General features: G+C 51.4%; 1 protein-coding gene across 2 annotated transcripts; it reads left to right on the forward strand.

The window, feature by feature from the left end:
- The first annotated feature begins 141 nt into the window (after positions 1-141).
- Positions 142-7,429, forward strand: FKRP (fukutin related protein). 2 transcript variants are annotated; one of them, XM_037516840.1, is made up of 3 exons: positions 142-450; positions 1,108-1,169; positions 5,011-7,429. In XM_037516840.1, exon 3 carries the CDS (start codon positions 5,050-5,052, stop codon positions 6,535-6,537), a length of 1,488 nt encoding a protein of 495 aa, XP_037372737.1. In that variant the 5' UTR covers positions 142-450; positions 1,108-1,169; positions 5,011-5,049; the 3' UTR covers positions 6,538-7,429. The 2 variants fall into 2 exon arrangements, with proteins under 2 accessions (XP_037372737.1, XP_054553231.1); XM_054697256.1 differs by having other exon boundaries at positions 142-1,169.
- Positions 7,430-20,965: the final 13,536 nt, after the last annotated feature.

Below are 20,965 nucleotides of genomic sequence, written 5' to 3' on the forward strand. Positions count from 1 at the left end.
GCGCGCCTCGCCCACCCGGGTCGACCCCGACGGCGCGCGGGGCGGCGGGGCGGCGCGGGGCGCGGCGGGGCGGGGCGGGGCGGGGGCGCGCACCGCGGGGACCTCCCGCGCGTCCCCGGCCCGGGCGCGGGGGTCGCCGGGTCGGAGAGTGGGACTTTGGAAGGGGCCGCTCTCCGCCCCCCGCTCCCGCTTCGCCCCAAAGAAAGAGTGTAACCCGCTCCACACCCCAGTACCACTCTCTTCGACAGTCACTGTCCCGTTTTGACAGACAGGGCGGCCACCGCGGGTGATTTCAGCAATGGCCCCCCATTCTCCCTGATTCCTGGCACCGGTCGGTCGTCATGGTAACCCCCAACCTGAAACCCCCCCCTAAATTCCTCTTCCACTCCACCTTGGTGGTTATGAGGCCCCAAAACTCTCCTGTCCCTGCGCCTGGAGGAGGTTGCCAAGGTAACCTAGATCCCTGGTGGTCCTTCTGCCCCTACCCTCGTTGTTACTATGGCAATCTCACCTAGGGCTCAGGTAGAAAGGGGCCAGCCCCAAGGACACGGACACGGATGGCTAAGGGAAACCCCTCCCCCGTAGCCACCCAGTTGGCATTACCATGGTAACCATCTCCCCCTTTTCCATCGTGGGAGGGCCATGGACCAAACCAACCAGGTGTTTTTATTTAGAGGAGATGCGCTATTGAGTAGTTGCTATGGTTACAGGGCCTAGACCCTCCCCAGGGAGGTGAAAAATAGGCAAGGCTAAAGTCCTGGTTACTATGGTGATGTGCGGGTTCCCCCTTCCAGTGACCAAGGAACCAGGCCCACTAAGAAGTGGACGTTTTAGTATTGTCTCAGGATGGAATGTGTCTAGGGAAGGGGTTGTCATGGTAACAGCTTCTGTCACTTCTCGACCTACCTTTCTGGACACATTGATACAGAGAGAGGGTTGGGTGGGTATAACTGACATCCTTCCCACCCTCTCCAGGTGGTGCCTGAGCTTCTGGGACAGCGAGAGAATGATTCTCTGACTTCATTGCCACTTTTGTTGATAAGATGACATTGTGCTCTATTGTGCAAAATTGGCTGATTTGGGATTTTCTGGTTTTCCTTCCCTCAGCAGTGCAGCTGGGCTGTGCTGGAACCGCCCCTACAGAGCTCCCCCAGCCGGCTACCTAGGAGGTAAGAAGTCCCTCTGTGTCACCGCATTCACATGGAAACACCCTTTCCTGATTCCCAAAGGCCTTCCCCACATGTAACTCATTTTCTCCATGGGCCACATCCCCATTCCACAGATGCAGCAACAGAGGCCTCAGTGCAGATGACAACTCAGGCCAGCTGATCCCGGGCCAGAAGTGACTAGGGATCCACTTACATTGTTTTTTTGGGACAGCAGAGACAAAGAAGGCTGGAATTTAACTTCCTCTCCTTCCCTGACCACCTACCTTTGTCTGTAACACGCCCCCTGCTGGTTACATATGCCTTACCTGTAAGGTGTGTGTATGGTTTGCAGCCACCCACCTCTGGAGGGCCTGCCCAGTGCCACGCCAATGCCCATTCATCCCATAGCCCCAGAATACAGGGCCTGGCACAATGCACGCAGTAACTGCCTTTGTTGAATTAATGGATGTGCTAGATCCAGCTTTGAAAGTAACCTGTCAGGTTAGGCCCAAAGAGAGACAGCAGAGTGTTGATTTAACCAGCTGCTGGGCCTACCACTTCCCAGCTGTGTGATCTTGAGTGAGTGCCTTCACTGCTCTGTACCTCAGTTTCCTCATCTTTAAGTGTGGTCATAACGTGAAGATTACACAATTGTAAAGTGCTTGGAGCGGGATCTGGCGCATCATGAGCTGCCAGAATTGACATAATACCATGATTCAGAAACTCCATCAACCTTCTAAACTACCATTTCTTCCACTTGTCTGAGAGAGGGGCTTTAGCCTTCTGCAGTGGCAGAAGCCAAGGACCTTGACAGGGCACTAGATGATTCCTTTCGCCCAGTAGGGGCACCTCCTCACCTGGCCATCACACCTGCTGGTTTCTGAGGACCCACTGTCTATCCTCTCTCCTGCTGAGCACCTTCTGTCCCAGAGCCAAGGCCTGAGAGGTAGAGCACCCTGCATCCTCTGCCTGAGCCAGGGTCCCCCTCTTAACAAGCTGGTTGCCTCTGGCCCTGCACCCATATAGAGCTGCTGTGTGCTAGTTACTCTGAGCTGTGCTCCGGGCACAGAGCAGGGAACAGCGCAGATGACCGAGAGATATAAGAGAGCTAGGGGAAAAGTAGTAGAGGAGGAAGACAACACAGGGCTGGGCCAGGGCGTGTGCGCGTGCGACAAGGAGTCCCATTTTTAAGCAGGGAGCCCGAAGAAAGGCCTCTGTGGATAGGTGAACAAAGACCTAAAAGCCGTCAGGGAGGCACCGGGCAGAGGACGAGTCAGTGCTGTTTCTGGAGCGTGCCAACGCCAGAGTCATCATCACTTAATGCAGTTTGGTCACCGGCGCCGGTCTCTGCTGATGGCATTTGGTGGCCAGTGTGGTCGGAGTTGAGTGAGCAGGAAAGAGGGAGGGAGTCACATGGGGCCTTTGGGGCCACAGGATGACTTTGGCTTTGCCTTTGAGTGAGTTGTGAGCCCTGGAAGGGTTTTGAACAGAGATGGGACATGATCAAACTTGAATTTTAACAGGATCCCTCTGGGTGCAGAGGGGGGAACAGATGAACAGACTGTATGGGGTGAGGGTGGAGAGGAAGACAGTCTCTTAGAATCTTCAGAAGATTCTGAACCCATCAACTAGTCACCTCTGTGCTTCTGTGTGCTTAAGCCTAAGATTCTAAGTTCTTTAAGATCCTATAGATTTTATAGTTCCAAAGGCCTCCCTTGCCCCGCCCTAGTGGGAGCCCCATGAGATCGGGGGTGTTGACTGACCCAGTGTGTTGAGTGTCCACTGCTGTGTCCCTGGAGCCTAGAACGGAGCCCGGCACTCTGTAGCACTTCCACAAAGAGAAGGGATCAGGGATCCACCCGAGGGTCAGGCAGCCATCACCAGATTTAAGATGAAGATGTCACCACTCAGATTCTTTGGTGCCGTCCAGCTGGAGTCAGAGAAGGGCCAGCAGTGCTAGGGTGGGTGGGCATTCCTGGCAGGAGAAAAAGGAGGCAGGGAGGCCCAGGCAGGACTCCAGGCATGTGGTGCTAGTGTGGAGTCCTGCTTCTGGGCCTGAGTGGGCTTTGTGAACACCCAGAAAGCTGGCTCTGGCCCTCACTGGTTTCCACTTCCATTGCCCTGCCATGTGGTGAGACAGGCCTGGCTCTCCCCGCCCCCTTCCGGGGATGGTCATATAACGGGGCAGACAGATGCAGTTCCAGACAATGCCAAACCAAAATGGGCAGGGCTGGGATGGGGATGCCTGGAGGTTTGGAGAGCCAAAAGGAGACTTTTGTCCTAACCTGGGTTCAGGGAAGGCTTCCTGGAGGAGGGGGCCATGTGAGTTGAGACCTGAGGCATCAGTAATTCTCCAGAAAAGATGTATGGGAAGAAGGAAGTTTCGAGAGGAAAAGATGTTCTAGACAGAAGGAACAGAAAGTGCAAAGGTTAGAAATAAGACCTGGGTGGTTTAGGCAGGCGCTGGAGTTGGACTGGTGGGTGGTCCAGAGTCCAGTCACACAAAGCCTTGTGGGATGTAAGAAATCGAAACTTCCTCCCCAGGGCACTAGGGAGCCATGGCAGGTTCTGAGCATGAAGGGAGAGGTCAGATGTGTGCTTTATGAAGCCCTCTCTGGCTGCTATGAGGAGGGCATTTGGTCAGGAGACCCCAGCACTGGCTGCAGGGGGAGGCTGGATGGGGACGTGGGTGAACCGGGATTGAGGGGGAGCTGTGGGAATGGGGAGACAGGGTCAGAAGTATTTAAGAATTGGGAAGATTAACTGGGTCTCTGATGTCCCCCTGTCTGGGAGAGGCAGACAGCTATGAAAATCCCTGGTGGGGAACTTTATTTTGAGTATCTGTTCAGAAGCCAGAGTTAGTTACACCTCCCATGCTGGAGACCTGCCAAATCTTCCGGTTGGGATGGGGACAGGGAGACAGCGCCACCTGGGGGCTGCTTAGGTGGTTGGCCAAAAAGGGGAGGGTGAAAAAAAAAATTTAATTGTGATAAAATACACACAACAAAAATTTTTTAAGTGTGTAGTTCAGTGGCATTAAGCTTGTTCACACAGTCATGCAAACAATCTATAAGAACTTTCTCATGAACCTGAACTTTCTCATAAACCCCAGTCCCCCATTTTCCCCTCCTCACAGCCCCTGCCAACCACCATTCTGCTTTCCCTGTCTATGGCTTGAGCCACCGCATTTAGAAATTAAAAAAAGTTGTGGCCAACATTAAAAATTGGGATAACTTTGATTCAAGAAAACATTTCCGGCTTTTCTTGCAAACCAAAATGACCTGGCTGACCATCGGGAAGGAGACGACAAAAGAGACTGGAGCAAGGAGGCTGCTCAGGAGGGCCGGGGGCCAGCTTCAGCTTCACCCTAGAGTCAGTGCCAGGGAAGGGAGGACAAGATCAGGGGTGGCTTCCTGGTGGAGGGAATGGTAGAGAAGGTGCACTGTGGGCTCAGCAATGGCGTTGGGGGCATTTATAATTGAACCTGAACCTAAATGAGCAGTGGACAGAGACTAGGACAAGGGTGGGACTCCACAAGGATGGAAGGTGATTCATTTGATTAAAATTTACCAAGCTCTTAATATGCACATCGCCTGGTCCTGGGGACCCAAGATCTAGACAGGCTCAGGGCCTGCCCTCATGGGTCTCACAATCCAGTGGGAGGGGGAGGGGTAAGCAGAGATGAAGGAGCCCAGAGCTAAGTGCATAACCCAATCTGGGAGGTCCAGGAAGACTTCCTGGAGGAGGGGGAAGTCAGCCAAAACCAAACAGGCAAAGGGCTGGGAGAGAAGGCAAGACTGATGATAGATGGGGTTGTTCTGATAACCAGTTCCAGCCTTTGCTTTCATTCCCCCATCCCCAGGATGCCCTGGAGGCCCTACCAGGGTCTGACTTCGACTCCATGCGGCTCACTCGCTGCCAGGCTGTCCTGGTAGCCGCCATCACCCTCAACCTCCTGGTTTTCTTCTATGTCTCGTGGCTGCAGCACCAGCCCAAGAACTCCCGGGCGCGGGGCCTGCGCCGCGGATCTGCCACCGGCCCCCGTGTCACCGTCCTGGTGCGAGAGTTTGAGGCCTTTGATAACGCAGTGCCGGAGCTGGTGGACTCCTTCCTGCAGCAGGACCCGGCCCAGCCGGTGGTGGTGGCAGCCGATGCGCTCCCCTACCCACCCCTGGCCCTGCCCCGCCTCCCCAACGTTCGTCTGGCGCTGCTCCAGCCCTCCCTAGACCGGCCCGCCGCCGCCTCGCGCCCGGAGACCTATGTGACCACCGAGTTCGTGGCCCTAGTGCCCGACGGGGCGAGAGTGGATGCCCCGGGCCAACTGGAGCGCATGGTGGAGGTGCTCCGGGCGGGAGGCCCACGCCTGGTGGCAGCCCCGGTGGCCTCGGCCAACCCTGCGCGGTGTCTGGCCCTAAACGTCAGCCTCCGCGAGTGGACGGCCCGGTACGGCGCGGCACCCTCCGCGCCCCGCTGCGACGCTCTGGAAGGAGACGCCGTGGTGCTCCTGCGCGCCCGGGACCTCTTCAACCTCTCGGCGCCCCTGGCCCGGCCGGTGGGCACCAGCCTCTTCCTGCAGACCGCCCTTCGCGGCTGGGCGGTGCAGCTGCTGGACCTGCCCTTCGCCGCGGCCCACCAGCCCCCGCTGACCACGGCCCATGCACGCTGGAAGGCGGAGCGCGAGGGGCGCGCACGGCGGGCGGCGATGCTCCGGGCGCTGGGCATCCGCCTGGTGAGCTGGGAGGGCGGGCGGCTGGAGTGGTTCGGCTGCAGCAAGGAGACCGCGCGCTGCTTCGGGACGGTGGTGGGTGACACCCCGGCCTACCTGTACGAGCAGCGCTGGACGCCCCCGTGCTGCCTGCGCGCGCTGCGGGAGACCGCGCGCTACGTGGTGGGCGTGCTGGAGGCGGCGGGGGTGCGCTACTGGCTGGAGGGTGGCTCCCTGCTGGGGGCGGCCCGCCACGGGGACATCATCCCGTGGGACTACGACGTGGACCTGGGCATCTACCTGGAGGACGTGGGCAACTGCGAGCAGCTGCGGGGAGCCGAGGCCGGCTCCGTGGTGGACGAGCGCGGCTTCGTGTGGGAGAAGGCCGTGGAGGGCGATTTCTTCCGCGTGCAGTACAGCGAGAGCAACCACCTGCACGTGGACCTGTGGCCCTTCTACCCGCGCAACGGGGTCATGACCAAGGACACGTGGCTGGACCACCGGCAGGATGTCGAGTTCCCCGAACACTTCCTGCAGCCTCTCGTGCCTCTGCCCTTCGCTGGTTTCGTGGCGCAGGCGCCTAACAACTACCGCCGCTTCCTCGAGCTCAAATTCGGCCCCGGGGTCATCGAGAATCCCGAGTACCCCAACCCCGCTCTCCTGAGTTTGGCAGGAAGCGGTTGAAGCCGGGACGCCCATATCTGGGGCCAGGGAACAGTGGTCAAGGGGAGCTAACCGTTGTCTTTTGGGGTCTGTGTGTTGGCGGGGGGGTTGTGTGGTGGAGACAGAGAGGAACTGACCAAAGAGACATTTTAGAGAAGTGTGCTTCTGGCGGGAGGAGAGAACCAAGGCTCTGAAGCGACCTCCAGCTTCTCCTGGTCCTGCCCACCGGGTGCGATGGATGCTTGGAGCATATCCTGGGGCCTCCCAGTAATTGAGGGTGCCGCTGGCCATTAGTGGATGGACCAGGAATGCCAAGCCGCCCTACAGTACCCAACGCCATCAAGACTTGTGGTTCCCCAAGTTTTCCAAGAACCCTGGGCTCCAGATGGGGGCAGAGTTTTGGAAGAGAGATACTGGGTTTGTTAGGGGGAAGGGATGTCCTGAGCAACCCCATTTTATATACGGGTTTGTCCTGTAACAGTTTCAGGGGCCAGACTGCCGCGATGCAAATCCTGGCCCCACCACTTGCTAGTGGTCTGAGGCTGTGTGCAGGCTTCCTTGCCTCGGTGTCTTCCAGGATTCAGGAGCGCCCCCCTCCGGGCCTAGCACCTCAAGAGCCCGGTCTTGGCTCACTTGGCTGCTGGGGTTGCTTCTGCCACTAGAGGGCGCCCTTGTCCCGCTGTGCGGGTCCAGGCAACAATAAGGCCAGGACCTGTTCTAGGGCTTTTGGGTCTCCTCTCTGAGCCCCTGTTCCTGTCAGGACAAGATAACCATCTCCTCTACTTCTACAAAGCTACTCCCCTCCTGGGGAGCCCCCTGTGAGGAGCATGCTGTGGTTAATAACTAGGTCTGCACCTGGCACCTCTCCTTTTGAACTGTTACCTCATTTTAGTTCTCTGCCTTGCAGGGCGGGGCGGGGGGGGGCGGGGGGACTGGTGCTCAGGGCAGGGAGCCCTGGTCACAGCTCACACTTGCCAAGCACCGGCTGTGCACAGGCATCATCCTCGGGATCCTACAACAATTAGCTGAGTTCTCTCTCAGCCCACCCTCCCAGGTGAAAGGTGCTGTGATTTCCAGTGTACAGATGAGGAAACAGGGAAAGTCACCTGCCTGGGGTCAGACAGCTTAGGAAGTGGCTGTTGGCTAGCCCTTCTGGTCAGAGCTTCTGAGGGGGCTTTGGGATGCCTCACTAAGCTGCAACCACCTTCCCTGCAGGATCAGGCACCCACCAGTGAGTGAGTGGGTGGGAGTGAGGCAAATAGCTGTTTGGGCATGAACTTCGCTATGTGTGTCCTTATTTATAAGTTACGTACAGGTACTACTGCCATCTGTATATTAGTAATGAGGCTTAACTTATTCGGTTTGAATCTTACAGAGGTTTTTGTTTACCTGCCTTATCCCAATGACTTGCTCCCCCCTACACCACCCCCCAAATGTGTGCACCTGGCTCTTGAGACCATGGGTTTTAAAAAAAAAAAAGCACAGGCTCAAACCCAGGGCTACCACTTCCTTGATGAATTTGGGCTTCCTGCCCGGACTCTGCTCTCTCCACCTGGGAAATGGGGGTACGCACACCCACCTCACCTGGGAAAAGGGTCCCAAGTCAGGGCCGGGTCTGCTCCTGGCTTGGCCAATTTCTTTGTGATCTTAGGCAAGTAGATGCCTCTCTGAACCTATGGATTGGGGCGGGTGGTGGGAGATGATGATATTGGAAAAGCTTAAAACACTTGAAGAGGAGGCATCCTCACAGACCAGCAAGGGGAGAGAGAAATTTGGTCCAATCCCCTGAGGCTTAGACATCTAGAGTATGACTTCTTATAACCCAGCCTCTGCTTTAAATTACTGAACCCGCAACTGGCTCCCAAGGAGGCTGTTGAGTTCCCATGGAACATTCTAGAAGCATACAGGGATGATTTGGGTTACAGCTGTGATGGGACATGCTCTTGGCTCTGGGAAGGCATGACCCAGGGGTAGAATGATCTTAGAACATGCAGGGCACCACACAAAGCATTGGCCCTTGTCCCAGTTTGAAAAGGTCTCACTTGACATTCACAAGGGATGGGTGGTGTTCAAAATATTTTGCAACTATAACAGTAATATAAATTAATATATTAATCAATGTATGCATCAAAATTTTTAAATAAAAGAATTTAAATCTCTTTGATTCTCTAATTAAAATGCTCTCTCTATATATTTGTCCAAATTGTTTGCCAAGCTCAAATCATTCTCATAGTCTAATGATTTTGTTTTATTCAGAAATTGTTGGTGTGATTCTTGATTGTCACAATTATAGGAACATATATACATATATATCCCTGCCTTGGCTCTGATTTGATAAAGGAACCACAGCAAATGCTTCTAGCAACTTCTCATTCATAGAGGATCCTTAAGTGACTTCACATCAACTATAGTATTTTGGAGTTTAATCCTCTCTGTTCTGAACTCCCAGTGATTACATTAAAACCTTTTCTAGTCCTTATAGTCCAGCCTGTATATATATTGTATATATCAATATATATACAATATATCAATATTGTATATTGAATATCCGTTGTCATCTAAATAATGAAATGACAGAAAGGCCTTCACAATTCATTAGCACTAATAAGTTTAATGCTAGAACACCTATTGCTGAATTTTACTGATTTCTTGATAACAGTCCTTACTTAATGTCAATAGGTCCTTGGAAAATGATTTGTTTTAAAAGATTTATTTATTAATACAAGCTCTGGATACAGTCAGAAGCTCAGGAGGGAATTCACCAGAGCCAGAGCAGGGAACAGAACAGGCAGACTGACGAAATACACTGCTGAGGGGAGAAGAGGGTGCGACAAGAGAGGTCCGTGCGCCATGTGGGACCCTCGCCGTTGGCGGGGGATCGAACTGGTGCTGCAGAGGCTGCAGGCAGCTTCGCAGCCCAGCGCTCAACCGCTGCGCCACCAGGGGAGGCCCTGGAGACTGATTTTAAGTGAACAAAATCAGCTCCTCAAATAACATCATTTTCAATGTCTGCTGGGGGTTGTTTTTCTCATCCACGAAATGCCATTGGACAAGACGAAGGAATTCCAGGACTTGCTGTACTCCCACATTACTAAGCAGTCAAAACAGAAGTATTTCTAAAAAAAAAAAAAAAAAAAAAAAAAAAAGTAGTATTTTGATATGCTAACAACCAGCCCACCCACACTAGTGCATACCATCTACATTTTAGCCTTACTTGGAGGTGAAAAAGTTAAGAATGATCTGAGCCCAGAACCTAACTCTCACGCACACACAAAGTCCTTCTTGCAAGGTCCTAACAAGTTCTGAATTTTCCAGGAAGTAAAATGAGGGAGGCTTGTAGTCTGTTTTCACTTGTAACTTGGCCAAGGATTGTCAACAATTTCAGAAAATCCCTTTCTACAAGGTAATTAGACACCCATTCTGAGTCTGTCTCTTGTAGGTGTGAGCATCTGACCTTCTCCCTAAGGCCTGGGGAGGTGGCCCTCTCAGGGCATAATGAAATGCATAATAAGGCTCACTATCCTTTTATTTCTCCTTTTTGCTTATAGTCATGGCAATAGAGATTATTTCCCAAATCTTAGGCAGGTGGGTTGTCCTATCCCTGAACTTCATTTCCACACGGAATTTCCCAGAGCTGATAAGCAAGCACAGGCAGCAGTGTGGCCAGTCTGGCCATGTCAGCAAGAAAGCATTAAATGGATTAGGATCCACTGATAAGGGGACTGCCAGGAGCCTCCTGTACCTACTCTCCTGATCTGCCCCAGACCCAGCAGCCCCAGGAGCAAACCCTGGACAAAGTGGGAAGGAAGGTGCTCCCTGTCCTAGGTACTGTTGGACTGACTGATTGCTATACCAAGCAGCAACTCATTTGCATATCACCCCCAGGACATCAGAAACTTCAGCAGGCAAAGGCTTGCATGTCAATTCTTATCCACATACAATAGCGCCAAGCTGGAAACCAACCACCTGGCATCCAAGGACAGGTGAATGGATAAATAAATGGTGGTGCATCCAGACAATGGAATACTCTGTGATTAAGAAGAAAAAACTGAGCTACTTACACACGCAAAAGCATGACTAAATCTCAAAAGCATCAGGCTACATAAAAGAGGTGGGACGCAAAAAGCGACCTACTGTGTCCTTTGTGACCATGACATTCTAGAAGGGACTCTATGAATCATCATGATCAAAAGCAACTCAGTGGTTGCCTGGGACTGGGGTGGAGGAGCGGGGGTTCAAAGGGGCATGAGGAAATTGGGAAGGGGGAGACATCAAGTGTCTGTAAGGAGGTGGTTCCCACGGAAAGGGGAGGTTCCAGGTTTCCTGCCCCACCCCAAAGAAGGGTGGAGCTGAGCAGGGAAAGGGGAGAGATGGAGCAGAGACATGTAAAGCAGCTGCACTTGCTTCTCAGCCTTGGACTCGTACCAGGGACTTGGGGAACATGGAAGGAAACACTTGAAAGACACAGAGACATGGATGAGACACCTATGGGGAGGTTGACAATGGCTATCTTTATCTTGACTTGGGTTTTGATTTTGCTCTTTTCCTTGCAGACTTGCCTGGCTCCTTCTGCCCCTTTCCTATGGGTCCTCACCAGAAGGTGTCTTAGACATGTGGCAGCTTTCAAGCCTCAGTGACCCTGCTTTGGACCAACCCTGTTTGGCTGGGCATTTACCGAGGGGATGGCTAACTTTGGATGCTTAATTGGAAACTATCTTGAACTACATTCTTTCTCTTTACTGCATATTAATTGTATTAAAGTTCCTTTCTGGGGCCTCCCTGGTGGTGCAGGAGTTAAAGACAGAGGTATTGAGCTATCACCAGCCACTGCAGCAGTCCCCAGCCAGCCAGGGAGCAACCCACATCCTGTCTCTCCTGTCTCCCCGCTGCTCCCCACAGCAGTGTATTTCAGTCAATCTGCCTGTTCTGCTCCTGTCTCTGGTGAATCCTCTCACCCCCCACACCTCTGGCTTACACCCCAGTTCTTGTATGCATATATAAATAAATCTTTTTTTAAAAAAAGTTCCCTTTTACTAAAGATTTTATGCACTAGAGTATGTTTTGTACTGATGGCAGAAGCTATTTCAAGTAGGCAGATTTGGGGGTCCCTGGGTGCCCTGCATCCTGCCTTGTAACATCTTGATTATGGTTTTGAACCCACCCAAGTAGCTAAGGGATATATGGAAATTATGACTCAGTGAGGTCGACACCCAGAAGGTAGTGTCTGTGAATTGGTGGTGGTGGGGTGTTGAACAGGCTTAGAAACATGATTCTGTCACTAGGAGGGACAAAGCTTCACAAACCTGTGCCTGCCAACCCCCAAACTGCCACTGTGAGCCTAGAACCCAGGCTCAAGCCCAATCCAGGGCCACACTGAACTCTCCCTCCAAAGCAAGAGCTGTCCACAGTAGTTGGAGCGGGTGAGACAATGGACAAAGGGCCAGGGAGGTGGGAACCAGTCCTCAGAGTGGCCTTTTTCATCTGTAATCTCCTCCTGGTCTTTGGGTGAGGCTTAGCAATGTTGTCATCAGCAAAGGGTGAGACTTGGCAGCGCGGTCAAGGTCAAGGGGGCAGGGAGCAGACAGGCCATCTGGACCAGGGATCAGACTCTTTTTTAAAAATTTTGTTTTAAGTTTTATTTATTTTCTTATATATACAAGAGCTGAGGTGCAGGCCAGAGGTGCGGGGGTGAGGATTCACCAGAGACAGAGTGGGGAGCAGAACAGGTGGATCTACTGAAATATACCTCTGAGGGGGAACAAGTGGGCGAGGCAGGAGAGGTCTGCTGCGCCCTGTGGGTCAGCTCCCTGGCTGGGGATGGAACTCATGCTGCAGTGGCAACAGCATGATAGTGCTGAGACTTAACCCCTACACCACCAGAGAGAACCCGGGAACAGGCCTCTTCAGACAGGCAGCTCTGTAGCCAGAGCCCAATTCATTCATCTTGTAGTTACTCACTGAGGCAGCCCGTACCATGCAGACAGATAGCAGTAAGTAGGCCAAGGACAGCTCCTTGCGGCCTCGGGGGCCATGTGAGCCCCTGAACACACCACGGAGGTCTGTGACCTTCTAGTCATTCTGTATGGGACAGAGAGTTCATTTCTCTTGGAACAGAGATCAGCACGGCCCCCGCAAAGCTCGGCCTGCATATTCTGAAAATGTGCTGTATTTACTGCTATATCTCGTCCAATATTGTAAATCAACATTAGCCAGTTAAAAAAATGGAACAGGAAAATAAAGGGTAAATATTATTTGGTGGAACTTGTCCCTGTGACACATTCTTTATGTATCCAGGACACACACAGGTGGTATATGCAATATGTTATATATGTAGGTACGTACCTCTTTAAACAAGCACGCCTCATCATTTACGTTTTATACTCTAAAACTCATTTCAGTTGAATTCTCCAAAAGTGTAAAGCAGAAAATTGGGGCATGAACGCTCATTGTAAGTGGGGGAAATAACACACTCCCAGCTCCATTGAAAATCCCAACCTATTTCCCAAAATAGCATCAAAACACCCCAACACCTATATAACAACCCACCAGGATTCTGACAGAGACAGCATCGAAAAGAGCAATGACAGCTGAGCCTTGAACAGGAAGGGGTTAGGGATTCCGAACTCCTGACCTGTCGAAAATCCATTCTTTATTTCACCTTCAACATGGAAGGACACTTGCTTTGAGAACACCACCATAGCTTCTAGCGCTTTTCCAAAGCTCAGAGGCCTGGTCTTCTGGCCCAACGGCTGCAATTTTATGTTATCGGAGCATTCATTGCTAAGCTGGAGGCTGCAGCTTTCTGTAAGTCTGCTGTGGCTGAACCAAGAAAGAAGGCTTGCACGGACTCCTGCATAAACGATTCCATGAGAGATTTTGAGGCCCCTAATATATGTAGGCCTGAGTGGTTGCTGCTGAAATGGGCAAGTTTATGAACCTAGGAAGGTGGTGCTGGTCCTGGCTGGATGCTCCCCCGTACACAAATGATCATTGTGGGGGCCTCCCCGGTGGTGCAAGGGGTTAAGACGCAGCACTATGAAGCAATCCGCAGCCACTGCAGCACGAGTTCTATCCCCGGGCCAGGGAGCTACCCACGTGGTTCAGCAGACCTCTCCTAACTTGTCCACTGCTCCCCTCAGCAGTTTATTTCGGTAGATCCATCTGCTCGGCTCCCCACTCTGTCTCTGGTGAATCCTCTCACCACCATCCCGCTCCCCACATCTCTGGCCTGCACCCCAGCTCTTGTACGCATAAATAAATCTTTTAAAACAAACAAAAAAACAATGGGTATTGTGAAGACCATTGACGACAGCACCTAGACCGCCCTGATGCCACGCTCTGGTAGCTGGAGCTGACAGCTATCCTAGAAAAGTGACAGCAGCCAGGGACAAGGACAAAATCGCCCCAAGGTCAAAGATCAAGTCTTTTGTTTAAGTTTATAACTACAGTTACCCCAAGCCCACAAGGCACTCTGGATTCCCCTGGGACAGAACTATCCTCAACCAGGGTGTGTCTGAAGACCCTGCACTTAAATATGAGGGTTGACAAGAGGCCAAGGTCAAGTTCCAAGACAGGTACAAACCCAGCAGATACTTCCTCTACAAGCTGTGATTTTAGATCCGCTTCATTGGCATTAAAATTACAAAATAAAAAATATTTTGAGGAGGTGAGGAAGGCTGACTGCTTTCAGAGAGCACAGTGATCTTGGAACACGAAGAATTTCTTTGGCTTGACTTCATGGAAGGTTGTCAGTGACCTGTGTTCCTGAACTATGAATCTTGAAGATCGGGGTTAAGGAATTCTTTCTCTTGACAAATAAGCAATTAACAAATAAAAACAAGAGAATTCACATACAACTTTTGACTCCCCCCCAATTTTAACTACCTGTCTTATAGTCAATGAACACATATTTTGTGTGTTATATGTATTATATACTATATGCTTGCAATAAACTAGAAAAGAAAATCCCAAAGAGAAAATCACAAAGAGGGTCGCCCTGGTGGCGCAGGGGTTAAGTCTCAGCGCTATCATTGCTACCCCCTGAGCTTGATCCCCAGCCAGGGAGCTGACCCACATGGTGCAGCAGACTTCTACTGTCTCATTCACTGCTCCCTTTAGCAGTGTATTTCAGCAAATCCACCTGTTCTGCTCCCCACTCTGTCTCTGGTGAATCTTCTCACACACACCCCCTACACCTCTGGCTTGCACCCCAGTTCCTCTACACAACAAATAAATCATAAAAAAACAAAAAAAGGAAATCACAAAATCACAAAGACCATCAATGGACAATTGCATCAAGAGGATGTGGTATCTCCACACTGTGGAGTATGACACAGTCGTAAAATTGGATGAAATGTGGTCATTTTCAACAGAATCAAGGTAACCTGAGAGAATTATGTGCAGAAAAGCAAGCCAGAAGGGTAACAACAAATACTGGACATTTATATAGCCAACAACTGGGTAGTAGAAAAGACTTTCAAAAACCAGTGGATATCAAGAAACATCTTGAGAGAGCTGAAGTTAAGGAGGGGGAGGGAAAGAATAAAAAAGAGGGCAGAAGGGGGCAAAGGGAACAGGAGGGTTGGTGGTAGGGAAGAATATCTTCAAAAAATAGAAAGTCATAAGGAAGAGAAAATATTTACAGGAGTGGACTGTATTAATGGGTACTGCATGTTTTCACTGTTTACAAGAAAAGTATAAGTGGAACCAAGTTCAATCCTGTTTTCAAGGGTCAACTGAACTTCATGAGTGGAATGAATCCATTGGTGGCCGTGGCCGTGTGCAATACACAATGTGCACAACTAGGTTTGAATTACTCTTCCCTTCCATACCGCAATGATCGTAGGATGTAACTAAGTAAACTTAGAAGATGCTGTGGATAACTCGAGACACCATCTCTAACTGGATTCAGATTGCTGGTGCCTCCAGGCACCTGGCAAGTCTACACCATGACCTACGGAGAATGAAGGAGAGATAATGTCGATGTGTAATACACACATCCTGCTACAACACATAAGCCACAACTAGTGTCCACATCCTGAACTCATACGGAACTCAGAACAGTCCCACGACAGGATTTTCATTCAAATAGCAAAGTTTGGGGCCTCCCTGGTGGTGCAAGGGATTAAGCACCGCACTATGAAGCAATCCGCAGTCTCTACAGCACGAGTTCAATCCACTGGCTGGCCAGGGAGCAACCCATATGGCGCAGCAGATCTCTTCTCTCTTGCCCACTGCTCCCTTCAGCAATGTATTTCAGTCCGTCTGCCTGTTCTGCTCCCCACTCTGTCTCTGGTGAATCCTCTCAACCCCCGCCTCAACTCTGGCCTGTATCCCAGCTCTTGTATGCATAAATAAATAAACCTTTTAAAAAATAGAAAAAATAATAAAAAAAATAGCTAAGTTTGAGTGAAAAATATGAGCATATGGGCCTCTCCCGGTGGCGCAGCAGTTGAGCACTGGGCTGCGAAGCTGCCCGCAGCCTCTGCAGTGTTGGTTCGATCCCAGGCTACCGGCGAGCGTCACACATGGCATAACAGACCTCTCCTGCCACGCCTGCTGCTCCCCTCAGCAGTGTATTTCGTAAGTCTGCATGTTCTGTTCCCCACTCTGGCTCTGGTGAATTCTCTCACCCTCCTGCGCTTCTGACTATACCCAGTGATTGTATAAAAAAATAATCTTAAAAAAAAAAAAATGGGGCCTCCCGGGTGGCGCAGCAGTTGAGCGCTGGCTTGCGAACCTGGCAGCAGGTTCTGCAACACCGGTTCAATCCCCGGCTGCTCCCCAGCCACCGGAGGAGGGTCCCACATGGCGCGCAGACCTCTCCTGCTGCCCGCTGCTCCCCTCAGCAGTGTACTTCGGTCCTTCTGCCTGCTCTGCTCCCTGCTCTGGCTCTGGTGAATTCTCTCACCCTCCCGCGCTTCTGACTGTACCCAGTGCTTGTATAAATAAATAAATAAATCTTTAACAAAAAAAAAATGAGCATAGCTGCTATGGGATACCCATGCTCCTGAGTAGGTGGTTATGAATTTCCCACCATGAGTCATACAAACTTTTAAACTGGAAGACAGGGCCTACCTGGTGGCCTAGGGATTAAGTCTCAGCAGCGCTATCATGAGTTTGATACCCACCAGGGAGCTGACCCACAAATGGCACAGCAGACCTCTGTCTTGCCTGCTGCTCCCCTCAGCAGTGTATTTCAGTAGATCTACCTGTTCTGCTCCCCACTCTGTCTCTAGTGAGACCTCTTACCCCTATAAGCTCTGCACCTCTAGCCTAAACCCCAGGTATGGTATGTGTATAATTTACTTGGTAAGAAACCGCCCAGTCTTCTTCCAAAGTGAACGGGCCCGTTCTGCCTTTATACAAACATCCCCCCAAGGGGTCAACATAGTTGTCCAGGTCCTCAGGACCAGGCACTGCCCATCACACCCAAGCCCCTCCCTCCTGGGCACCCTTGAAGCAGGCCCCACCCACAAGCCAATCACCCTTGGCCCAGCCCCACCCATTCACCAAGCCCCTCCCTCCCCCTCATCTTCAGGCCTCTGCACCCACAGCCCTCTCCAGCTGGTCCTGGAAACAAAGTACCAGGGACCCTGCTGGGGTCCCACAGAGTAGGGAATGCAACTAGGCAAAACACATAAAAATCCATACCTAAAAATTCTATTTTTTGGAAAAGATTGATTGATTGATTGATACAAGCACTGGGTACAGTCAGAAGCGCGGGACGGTGAGAAAACTCACCAGAGCCAGAGAGGGGAACCGAACAGGCAGACCGACGAAGTACACTGCTGAGGGGTTCAGTGGCGCGGCAGGAGAGGTCTGCAACCCATGAGGGACCCCTCACCAATGGCTGGGGATTGAACCGGTGCTACAGAGGCTGCAGGCAGCTTCGCAGCCCAGCGCTCAGCCACTGCGCCACCAGGGGAGGCCCCATACCTAAATTCTATAATGTCTAAGAGCTCACTGACCCCAAGTATGGCTGGTCTTTGCTTGTTGCCACTCTAGTAGGCATGGGCAGTGGTGTCTCAGTGGTGCCTTTCAATGAATAGATATTTTATTTCAAAAAAGTCCAATTTGGGGCCTCCCTCAGACATCTTTTGAGGAGGGGATTCCCCTCCTCAGTGGAGACTGGCAGCAGGGCCTGGGGCAGCTCCACTTCACCTGGATAAACTCAGGCACCTAAATCTGGAACCCTGAACGGTCCACATAATTGTGGAGGAGCCCCGCCCCAAAGGCGTCACCTTCCACGTTGAGGACGGTACAGGATCGGTCCCTGAAGGGGAGGGCATGACAGGGAGGTGAATGAGTGGGGTCTGGGGGCCCCTCTGTCCTCTCCCTCTGGAATCTTGACACACCCATCACACCCATCTCCACACCATCATTCCTCCACTTCCATCCATTTCCTTCCCCTGTTCTATTTCTAGACCCAGTTCATCCCTTCATCCTCCCAGAACCTCAAATAGCCCTTCCTCTTAGACCTTCGAAGATCTTGCTTCAACTCAAACCCGAGAAATCTCATACCCCTCTTCTTTGCTCTGGTTCCCATATTTCCTCGGCCTAGAGAATCTCAGAGAACTCCTCCTCCATCTTCCCTGGACTCCAAGTGATTCTTTTTCCTGCAAAACACAAGACAGGTTCCTTCTGGAGCCTCTAAGCCCTCCCTCCCTCCTCTTGGGAGCCCAGAAGACCATACTCTTCTCCCTCAGACCATACTAAGCCCTAGCTCAGGGCATTCTGGGTGCGTCAAGGTTCTCCCCAGAATCCTAGGGATCTCCCTCCCTCTTTAATATAGTATATACTTGTTAGTTCTCAATGATGCACACCTGAAACTTAAGTTATATTACAAAGTTACTTTAAAAAAAATTTTAGGGCCTCCCCGGTGGTGCAGCGGGTTGACGCTGTGCTGTGAAGTGTCCGCAGCCTCTGCAGTGCCGGTTTGATTCCCAGCCAGCCAGGGAGATTCCCACACGGCACAGACGACCTCTCCTGCTGCGCCTGCTGCTCCCCTCAGCAGTGTATTTCTGTTATCTGCCTCTTCTGCTCCCTGCTCTGTCTCTGGTGAATCCGCTCACGCTCCCGCACCTCTGGCCTATATCCCAGCTCTTGTATAAAAATAAATGAATCTTGGGCCTCCCCGGTGGCGCAGCGGTAGAGCGCTGGGTTGCGAAGCTGCCCGCGGCCTCTGCGGTGCCGGTTCAATCCCCGGCTGCTCCCCGGCCACCGGAGGAGGGTCCCACATGGCGCACAGACCTCTCCTGCCGCCCGCTGCTCCCCTCAGCAGTGTACTTCGGTCCTTCTGCCTGCTCTGCCCCTCGCTCTGGCTCTGGCTCTGGTGAATTCTCTCACCCTCCCGCGCTTCTGACTGTACCCAGTGCATGTATAAACAAAAACAAACAAGCAAACAAATAAATAAAGAAAAACATGCCTCTATTAAAAAAAAAAATAAATAAAAATAAATGAATCTTTAAAAAAAAATTATTCTTCCCTTCCATACCGCAATGATTGTAGGAAGTAACTAAATAAACCCAGATGTTGTAGATAACTCGACATCATCTCTAACTGGATCCAGATTGCTGGTGCCTCCGGGCACCTGGCAAGTCTACACCATGACCTACGGAGAATGAAGGAGAGATAATGTCGATGTGTAATACACACATCCTGCTACAACACATAAGCCACAACTAGTGTCCACATCCTGAACTCATACGGAACTCAGAACAGTCCCACGACAGGATTTTCATTCAAATAGCAAAGTTTGGGGCCTCCCTGGTGGTGCAAGGGATTAAGCACCACACTATGAAGCAATCCGCAGTCTCTACAGCACGAGTTCAATCCACTGGCTGGCCAGGGAGCAACCCATATGGTGCAGCAGATCTCTTCTCTCTTGCCCACTGCTCCCTTCAGCAATGTATTTCAGTCCGTCTGCCTGTTCTGCTTCCCACTCTGTCTCTGGTGAATCCTCTCACCTCCCCGCCTCAACTCTGGCCTGTCCCCCAGCTCTTGTATGCATAAATAAATCTTTATAAAAAAATAGAAAAAATGATGAAAAAATTGCAAAGTTTGGGTTAAAAAAAATAAGCATAGGGCCTCCCCGGTGGTGCAGCGGTTAAGCGCCGTGCTGAGAAGGTGTCTGCAGCCTCTGCAGAGCCAGTTCAATTTCCTGCCAGCCAGGGAGAAACCCACATGGCGTGACAGACCTCTCAGCCACCCCCACTGCTCCCCTCAGCAGTGTCTTCAGTCCGTGTGCCTGTTCTGCTCCCCGCTCTGTCTGTGGTGAATTCTCTCACCCTCCCGGGCTTCTGAGCTATACCCCAGTTCCTGTATAAATCAATAAATAGATCTCTTAAAAAAAAAATAAGCATAGCTGCTATGGGATAACCATGCTCCTGAGTAGGTGGTTATGAATTTCCCACCATGAGTCATACAAACTTTTAAACTGGAAGACAGGGCCTACGTGGCGGCCTAGGGGTTAAGTCTCAGCAGCGCTATCATGGTACAGCCCGAGTTTGAGTTTGATCCCGACCAGGGAGCTGACCCACAAATGGCACAGCAGACCTTTGTCTTGCCTGCTGCTCCCCTCAGCAGTGCATTTCAGTAGATCTGCCTGTTCTGCTCCCCACCCTGTCTGGTGAGTCCTCTCATCCCCGGAAACTCTGCAACTCTAGCCTAAACCCCAGTTCTTCTATGCATAAATAAAATCTTAAAAAAAAAAACCTAAAAAAAAAAATTTGGCTGCATCACAGGTTTCTCAAGCCCTCTCGGCCATAAGCACTCCCACAGGTTACCATCTTGAGTTCTCTCACCCTCCACCTGTTCTAGGCCTCCCTATAAATGGATGGACAGTCAGTACCACTCCCACTTCCTTCACTCAACATACTGTCTGTGCCAAACCGAACAGGTCAACACTTTATGGCTGCACACCATTCCATCCCATAAGTGATTGGACCAGTTTATCCAACTGATTTGTTTCCAAATTTTGGCAACTATGAAGAAAGCAGCTGTAAATATTTACCTACTGCTTTTATGTGAACGGTTTTCACTTCTTTTGGGTAAACACCCAGGAACAGGTATGGTATGTGTATAATTTACTTGGTAAGAAACCGCCCAGTCTTCTTCCAAAGTGAACGGGCCCGTTCTGCCTTTATACAAACATCCCCCCAAGGGGTCAACATAGTTGTCCAGGTCCTCAGGACCAGGCACTGCCCATCACACCTGGCCCAAGCCCCTCCCTCCTAGGCGCCCTTGAAGCAGGCCCCACCCACAAGCCAATCACCCTTGGCCCAGCCCCACCCACTCACCAAGCCCCTCCCTCCCCCTCATCTTCAGGCCTCTGCACCCACAGCCCTCTCCAGCTGGTCCTGGAAACAAAGTACCAGGGACCCCGCTGTGGTCCCACAGAGTAGGGAATGCAACTAGGCAAAACATACAAATTCATACCTAAATTCTT

The sequence above is a fragment of the Talpa occidentalis genome, unplaced genomic scaffold (genome assembly GCF_014898055.3).
Source record: "Talpa occidentalis isolate TD23 unplaced genomic scaffold, MPIMG_talOcc4v2.1 talOcc4.17, whole genome shotgun sequence".
NCBI classification, from domain to species: Eukaryota; Metazoa; Chordata; class Mammalia; order Eulipotyphla; family Talpidae; genus Talpa; species Talpa occidentalis.